General features: G+C 25.7%; 1 protein-coding gene across 1 annotated transcript; it reads left to right on the top strand.

The window, feature by feature from the left end:
* The first annotated feature begins 426 nt into the window (after nt 1-426).
* LOC112702807 (gibberellin 2-beta-dioxygenase 6) lies at nt 427-5,579 on the top strand. The gene is made up of 3 exons (XM_025753986.3): nt 427-1,005; nt 4,095-4,422; nt 5,181-5,579. Exons 1-3 carry the CDS (start codon nt 527-529, stop codon nt 5,409-5,411), a joined length of 1,038 nt encoding a protein of 345 aa, XP_025609771.1. The 5' UTR covers nt 427-526; the 3' UTR covers nt 5,412-5,579.
* The last annotated feature ends 3,949 nt before the right edge of the window (nt 5,580-9,528 follow it).

Here is a 9,528-nt window from a genome sequence, read left to right as displayed (position 1 = left end):
TAGAAAAAAATTCTAACAGGCATGTCAGTATGTCTATTGGATGCTAGTAATATTAATTGGTCAATGACTCTCTAATAAAGTGATAAGCCCAACTAAAAAAGAGGTATTCACATTCCAAATTTAAAAAAAAAAAATAATATATAGTTGAGGTCTAATTTAACTGGTTAAATCATATGCCTTTTAATATAAAAAATGTTATGTCTACATGCATTTTTTATATTGAACATCATTTTAATACCATTATATTCTTAACAATTAAACATGTATTTTTTTATTAATTAAAAAATAATTTAAATACACAATTAATCAATAACATCTGTATTTTGATGGGATGTCAAAAACATTTAATATATAAATAGTGTTTTTCACGATATAATATTCTCTTACTCGAAAACAAAAATGATTGTATGATATTAATTATTCTAAGACACACGTAATAGCATATATAGTTCCTCTAGTATGTTCAATAAAATCCCAATATCATTATTATATACTGATTATACAATCCCTCTAAAGTGAAAGAGATATGGAGTCCTTGCCACCCTCTCTCCGCCACCTAAACCACCACCAATCCCCTCCTACCATAACCCATAATGGGAATAGTAACCCAACCAAGGATAAGGATAAGGACCAAGAGGAATATGATGAAGTTCCAATCATAGATTTTCAAAGGTTGAGCCATGAGAAGAGCAAGCTTGATGAGGCTTGCAAGGAATGGGGATTCTTCCGTTTGGTCAACCATGGGATTCCGTTGACCCTATTGGACCAACTTCAAGAGCAAGCCAAACAGATATTTTCTTTGTCCTTTGAGACCAAACAGGCCTCATGCAATGGGAACGGAACTGAAAGAGCTGCAAGCTACTTTTGGGGCACCCCTGCCCTAACTACTTCTGGGACAGCCCTTACAAGTGGGCCTCAAAATACCCATTTGGTTGAAGGCTTTTCTTTTAGTTTGGGTCAAATCTCTCTCTTTCAACCTCAACTTTCTGAGCTTGAGTCTTTCAGGTAAGCAGTTTTAGATTCTACAACTAAATTTACTTTTCTATTTTTTTCAAAAAAAAATTTGTACATTTAATTTTTTTATTTATTTAAATTTTGATTAATCTTTGATAAATTCTGAACTTTAATTTTCTATTTTTTTTCAAGAATAATTATATATTTAATATTTAAATGATAATTTAAGATGGTATTAGAAGAAATAAAAAATTATTAGAAGAAATAAAAATTTAATGGTGATGGCATGCATTGTTTGGGATAATAGGTGTATTGTAATAGTGGTAAAACTTGTGGTTGAATGAAGGGTAATTCAGTCTTTTTTAAATATATGTGTCTTGTTTTTTATTTTTGCCAAACACAATACATAGACACAAATATTTTATGTCCATCTCTTTAATGTCTGTGTCTCTATGTCTATGTCTCATCAAATACATCAACCAAACGGAGCCTAATTGTCACTGTAGGCTATACCCATGGAATTTTAATAAGTTATATCTCTATGGTTTTATCTCCCTCTAACAGTTTTTTACTGTCACTAAATATTAAGTTTCTTGTAGTGAAATAAATAAAAAAAATATGAGACATCAAATTAAAAATATTGAATGAAAAAAGCAAATAAAATAGAATGGATAAGCTCAAAAACAGAGGAGCAAGCTAAAAAAAATATTCAACGAAGCTGTCTATCAAAATTCACAGCAACTTTCAAAATCATAAACACTACAAACCAAGGCCGCTCCTCCTTTGAATCTATCCTTAAATCATTAGTTTCAAAAATTTAAACTAATAAAAAAAATAAATAATCATATTTTTAATATATTTTTACAAATAAAAAAATTATTTTTTATTTTTATTTAATAGACAAAAATTATTTTACAACTTTTAAAAAGAAATTTTGTGTTTATTTAGATGTTATTAAGTTGATAGAAAAAAAATATTTTTTAATAATTTTTTTTTTATTTTTTAGCGTATTTAGTAAATTTTTAATAATAAAAATAAAATTATTAAAAAAATAAAAAATAATCTTTTTTGAGAAAGTACAATTTACATCTTTTTTAAAAGATAATTTTTTCTTAAAGAAATATATTTTCACATAATAAATAAATAAAAATATTTTTATATTATTATACCAAACATAATTGATAGATAAATTTTTTTTTGTATGAGATATACAAACATAAATTACTTTTATTTTTCTATAAATTTTTTTAAAAAAATAACTTAAAAAAAATCTTTAAAAACGTATTTTACTTCTGTTTTTTTTTAAATAAGGTATTGTTAATTTTTAAAAAAATAAATAATTTGTTTTTTAATAAAAATACTTTTTTTAAAAGATATATTTAAACATACTTAAAACCTAATAAAAATATTTTATTTTTAATAAAAAATACTTTTTTATTTAAATAAATCAATATAAACTAATACTATATTGATATGAGAATATAACATGAATAATTATATCTGCGACGGAATCAAATACTTAAACTTAAATTGGTTTGGATTTTTCTTTATCGTCTTATATGTCATTAATTTTTTGTTACAACTTACAATAGGCGCTTTTTTCACAAAGTAAGTCCAAGTTGGATTAAAAGATGCAATTATGAATTTTGGAATATATATGACGTGTATACTGTATAGGATGTTTACGGATTGAATTTAATCTCCGTATTTGTGGTATTTATCTAATTTTAATTCAAAATTGGTAGATATTAATTCGATTTGTACATTAATAAAATTATATTACGACTTTTAGGTAGGTATTCGCATATCTGTGTATCCAAATAAAAAGTAAATATTTTTTTTATATTTTATTTAACTAACAATTATCATATGTATTATATTATTTTATTTTTATTATTTAAAAAAATATGTTTAATAACATTTTAGGAGTAAACATATTTAAAAGAACAAAAAAATAATTTTTATTGATATTTTTAAATAAAAATAAATTTTTTAAAATATTTTTATATTTTGCACGTATATCTGATATTGGATCGGATCCACATTTAAAATTTACGGATATTAGATCTAATCTAATAATTTTAGTGCGAATCGAATCAATATTTTAACCATATCTGAATTTAAATTTAATCTGAGTTTTGATCTAAACTTAATTTGTTATTAAATTTAATCTGATTTGAATCTTGTTAGAAAGTTTGATATTTAGAAAAAAAAAAATACACAATATGTTAAATCAATGTTGCAATGATATTTAATTTTTTAATGTATTTAAAATATAAAAATTATTTATAATAAAATATAATAAATTTAAAATATTTAAATTTCATAATGAATTTTTTAAAAATTTATTTAAGCCTGAGCCTATATTGTCAAAGGCCAGGCGAGATTGTAGACAGGGCAGGCTAAACTTAAAAGCATATATAACTTATGTAGAAAACTTGAAGATTGAAAAAAAAAATAACTATCGTAGGTAAAGTATATTTTTTTCGTTAAAATTTTTTAAAATTGTTTAAAATATACTTCATATTTAATTTGTTCTAATTTTATTTTTAATATTTTTTAAATAAAAATTAGAATGTGTGGACTGTAAATTAATTACTGTGTATTTATATATATTATATATACATGTGTTATTTTATATATTTTTAAAATATATTTTTTATTTTAATATATATTTTGTATGTATAATTAATTTTTTTTGTATGGGTACTTAGCATAATTATTTTTAAAAAGAAACTCGTGAGGACCAATAATTTTTAATATTTTTTTACTATTATTTAATTAGCATATATATTAAATTATTTTAATAAAAAAATTTATTAATTTATATGTACAAATTTTAAAAGATATGAATACAAACTGTATTGATTTATATGTACAAATTTTGGTAAATACAGATACAAATTATATATTTTTTATGCGTAAAATTTGTGTAAGTATAAATATAAATTATTGTTGATTAAGTATTGACAAAAAAAAATAATATTTGTTGTTGATGTAATATTTTTAAATATATTTTAATTTTGTGACACCAATATAAATGCAATTCCCTCTCTCTACATACAATTTTTTTTAGTTCTAATAAATGCATTTGTCGTGAGAAATTGATTAATAAGACTTGCAAGTATTTGGTTGGCAAGGGTGTTGTTGGCGGAATATGGAAAGCATCTATCAAGAATCGCCACAACTTTATTCGAGTCATTGGTGAAGAGCCTCAACCTGAACCTTCTAGAACCATCATCATACTTAGATGAAAACACAGGAAATGTTCGAGTTTACCGTTACCCAAGTTGCTCTGACTCTAATAATGTTGGTTGGGGCATTAATGAGCACACTGATAGTTCCGTCTTGTCAATACTAAGCCAGGATGATCAAGTTAGTGGGCTTGAGGTTCTCAAGGATCATAAATGGGTAACTGTTAAGCCCATTCCTAACACATTAATCGTCAACATTGGAGACATGATGCAGGTCCTCATTTATTTTTGTTTTTTCTTATTGATCTATTTTATAAAGATTTTTAAGATCAAACCAAATTGGTACACTATTTGAAAGAAAGAGGCAAATTTCCATTTGAGTATGGTCAAATTTGTTCTCTAAAATTGTAGTGCACCGTTATCACTACGCTAATATCCTAGTTAATTTTGGAATCTATTTATTATTGAATTAAAATTGATTCTCACAGAATTCAGATTATATATTTTAGTTTTTAAATTTTTTTTATTATTTTAGTAGTCTTTAAAAATATCTGTCAAACGGATTAATTTCTCTACTATTTTGAATAAAAATTAATTTGTCTCATAATAATATTTTTAGAGGCTAAATTATATCATAGTAATTTTTTATGGACTTATATAATTAAATATATAAAAAATTCTATTGAAAATAATGGAAGATTAAAATGAGAGTAATTCTTAAAAATTTTGAGAGTAATAAATATTTGTTGAAGTAAAGTTTTTGATCCAAAATTTATTAGAACTAAATTGATGTAAATTTCTTTAAGATCTAAATTTCATATTAAGAAATTGAGAAAACCTCCGAAACAATATTTTCATTAAAATATAGCTAATATTTAATTATTAAAAAAGTGTGCAATTTTTTATTATTAAATATAATTTTATATTATTAAAAATATTAATAATAATTAATTAATAACTAAAAATTATAAAATATGCTGAGCTCCTAATACTATTCTAATATTACCGTGAGTATACTTTGACTCTTAACAGGCATTGAGCGATGACATATACAAAAGCGTTTTTCACCGGGTGAAGATAAACAATACAAAAGAAAGGATCTCAATATGTTACTTTGTCTTCCCTAACGAAGATGTTAAGATCGAGAGCTCTAAGTACAAACCCTTTACTTATAATGAGTTTAGGGCACAAGTGCAGAAAGACATCAAGGAAACTGGCCATAAAGTTGGCCTCTCAAGGTTTCAGCGCAATGAGGATATTTGAGCTTTTATCATTTGATCTTAATTATTATCATAAATAAATAATATGTTTGGTTTCTCCCTTGTTATTATTATACCCTCCTTCATATATATATCTTATATGTAACACATTACTATTAGTGTGTTTTAGAAATTAAACAACAATAATACAGGGAGTATGGAGTTGTAACAATTTGGTTTCATAATTTTACTTAAACAGGGAATTATTGAGCTATAATAATGACTCTCTCATGTCTTAAACCAGGTTAAACAATGATTTAGAGATTTAATTCTTCAACCTGAAATAATGTAGTAACACCATTGTCAATATGATAATGGATGATTTCATGTAAAGGGCAAGGATTTTCTAATGATAGAAGATATCTACCATATTAATCAATTTTACGTTAATATTATATATATAATATGTATGAAATGTATTTTGTATGCTTAAATTGGTGTTCACTTAGACACCTAATAAGTATGGAAAGGGTAGATCTATTGAAAAAACAATGAAGAGTAAGCAATTCTAGAGGGATATGTGTTGTTCATTGCTTGATGATTCAAAATTTTATCTCACGCTTGTCTGTATTATGCCACCATATATCACAATTTTATTAAGTACCGTACTATGTTATTCACGATGATAACACTCGGGTGATAGAAAATGGGAGTGGGACTAGCATAATGCATTTTTTAAATTTCAGAAAATAAAATAGTGCAATCGAAATCTGAAGACTATAAAAGGTTATATTGTTTCTGAGAACAGCATACGACAAAATATTAAAAATAAGATATACTGAGACAGAGATATGAAGACACAAAATCATATTTGATTAACAGAGATAATGTGTTCAGAGACACTAAATTAGTATATTTTGTGTTCATTTTGACAGAAAGGACACGGAGATACTAACAAGGGACACAACTTATTTTTCATTTTTCTTTTATTATTCTTGTTAATTTTTTATAATTATACTTTTTATTATTATATTTTTCGTTTCAAATTTTTTGAATGAAAAAAATGAGAATAAATTAGATTTTCATAGTTTGTTCTAGTTTATTACCAACAGAATATAACAATATAAAAAATTTTGTGTCTCTGTCCTTTATATCTTGTTCTTTGTGTTTTGTCTTGTTTTGTTCTCAGAAACAAACGCATAAAAGATAGAAATACCAAATTTTATGTTTTTGTATATTTAGTGATAAACTATAATAAATTATGAAAATATTCTCATTTTTTATTAAAAAAAATGGAGAAGAAAAATATAATAATAAAAATATAATTATAAAAAATTAACAAAAATAATAAAAAAAACTAAAAAATAAGTTATGTCTCTTGTTAGTGTCTCTGTATTTTTTTTGTCAGGATAGACACAAAATACACTAATTCATTATTTTTGGACATAATATCTCTGTTCATGTCTCATTTATCAAATACGATTTTGTGTTTCTATATTCCTGTCTTAGTATCTGTACTGGAAGACTCCGAAACGGCGGCTGGAAGACTCCGAAACGGCGGCCAGATTATCTGACTGGAGCAATGGGGGGTGATACCTGCAAAGACACTCTGACGCTCAAGTCAAAATGAATCTGAAAGGTATAAGGTGTGTAGAGTGAATGACGTACCTGAGGGTGCTTAAGCTCCCCTTTATATAGGCGATGATATTTATCTTATTTGACTAAGATAAGGATGGTGCTTGAATTTGAATATTGGTTAGAGAATCTAATGGACCCGTTTTGGGACCTTCTAGAAGGAGAAAGTGGGCTAAACCCGAATAACCGAATTGGAGGCCGTACCAAACGTGAGATCTAGAAGTTAGATCCGTAACAATATTCTATCTTTATAAACGAATATAGCGCCAATTTCAAAGACTATTTGTTCTTAACTCCACCTTAGCAGAAATTTAAATAGGGATAGTTTTATATTACAATTTTCACAAAGGAAGAGCTGAGGGGTAGAGGATGATATTATTAATATGTGCAATATTCTTTGAACGTAGTTGAAGAAAAGCAAGGAACAATTGCTTTATTGCTTTATCAAAATTGTCACGCGAACATTTTCTTTCTTTTGTTTTTTTTTTTCAATGATCTGTAAACAAGTATTCTTATATCCTTATATATATCCCCCTTATTGAAGCTTGAGCAGTATTTCTCTTCTCGGGGAATGCTAGGAGAACAATGAATATTTTGAACAATATGAACAATCACCAATCACACTACACCCTAATTTAATGTTATTAATTAAATTTAAGATCAATTTACTCTTTTAACTCTATTAATACACATTGTTCAAACATTATTCAAAATTGTTGTTTGTTCCCTATCCTTTTTCTTCTCTTAATTATTTGACCCTACCAACACCAAGTCACCAACAAATACAGACACGATCTTGAGGCATCTACAAAATTTAAAGCCTGATTGATCATGATTTGTGTATTCATTTCATACTTTTATTTTTAGTATTTCTATTTTTATTTTTTAAAAAAGATAAAAAAATAAAAGTAAAAAATTTTTAAAATTAAAACAAGGAAATACAAACTAATTATACCCTAATCTAACTTGTCATCAATAATATTTTAAATAATTTAAGTAATACTAGAACATCAATACTTTTTAACTTACATACATTAGTCAATTTTTTAAATTATTTTATTTATCTTAAATTTTACATCTTAAATTTTTTAATTTTAAACTTTATATTATAAATCTTTAAAAAGTTAATTAATATTAATTAATTAAAAATTAATTTTTTATATTTTTAATTTTAAGATATTCGAATTGCATTACACAAGTTGATGTGTGTACCACACTATGAGATTCAAACGAATACTGAGATACATGAGTTATAGGGGTGTGCATGGCTTGATCCGGTCCGAAGACTCGGCCCGATCCTAAACACTTTAGGAGCTAATTTTGTGTGATTTTACCGGGTCTAGGGTCGGGTAAGGGTCTCAAAAATAGATCCGGTTATTATTTTGAGTCGGGTCTGGGCCATAGCCCAGGTCACCCGAAGTCGGCCCGGTAGCCCGGTCATCATACACAGTTAATATTTTGTATTATTAGTGATAAATGATGGCTATTCTTATATGGAATTTAAGTATTGTAAACCTTAATATTTTGTTTTATTAGTTATTATAAGACTATAAGTTAATATTTTATATTTAAAATACATAAGATTTTAGACTAATTAATGCATAATATTGTGTTATTTGTATTGATTTAAATATTTGGTGTTATTAAACAATATTAGTATTGATTATGGTTATGCTTTAATTTTAGAGAAGAGTTGGTTCTTGTTTTATTTTTCTAAGTGAATTTTACCATGTCAAATAATGGTTGGAGTATTGAAAATTTGGATATTTTCACATGCTAGCTTATAAGAAGGTATCAAAGTAATGTAATGTTAACGGCCCGATTTTCACCCTGTTTTTACCCGGTATAATCGTGGCCCGAAAGTTTATAGGTTTCATTGGGTTTAGGGTCGGGTTCGAGTCTAATAAATAGATCCGGTATATATTTTGGACCGAATCTGAGTCACATCAAATCTGATTTTACCCGACCCATGAATTTGATCCGACCCATGCACACTCCTAATGAGTTATATATTAAATTTTTTAATTTTAGTAAGTATAATTTTAGAAAAGGCCTAGTATTTCTAATTGTTTAAATCAAATATAAATACATAATTTTTTTATTTTGTAAACATAAGATGAAATGTTTTTATTTCAGTATTTCATTTTTTAAAAATTTTTGTGACGACAAACAAGAAAAAACAATGAAATAAAAAATAAATCATGTTTTCTTTTTTTTTTAAATAGATGAAACACTAAAAAAAAAAATCAAACAGCACCCTTAAGTTTCCGTCCCCCCTCCTCCTCTTATTGATTTATTATTACTCTCGTATTTTTTCTAAAATTTTTGTTTTTTTTATTAATAAGTTATAATCTCGATCCAAGGAGGAGAAAAACGTACAAAGATTGATCTTAATTAATTAAAATCTCTTTTGACATTGTCATCAAAGATAAATAATCAATCAAAATCACTCAAGCCAAAGTCAAGCACAAAGAACCCTACATCAACAACAAAATCAGACCTAGAAGATAACCAAAACACTCAAAGAAATACCAACTAAATATTCA

Source organism: Arachis hypogaea, chromosome 7, assembly GCF_003086295.3.
Source record: "Arachis hypogaea cultivar Tifrunner chromosome 7, arahy.Tifrunner.gnm2.J5K5, whole genome shotgun sequence".
Classification (NCBI taxonomy): Eukaryota; Viridiplantae; Streptophyta; class Magnoliopsida; order Fabales; family Fabaceae; genus Arachis; species Arachis hypogaea.
This window is presented reverse-complemented; position numbering and strand designations above follow the sequence as displayed.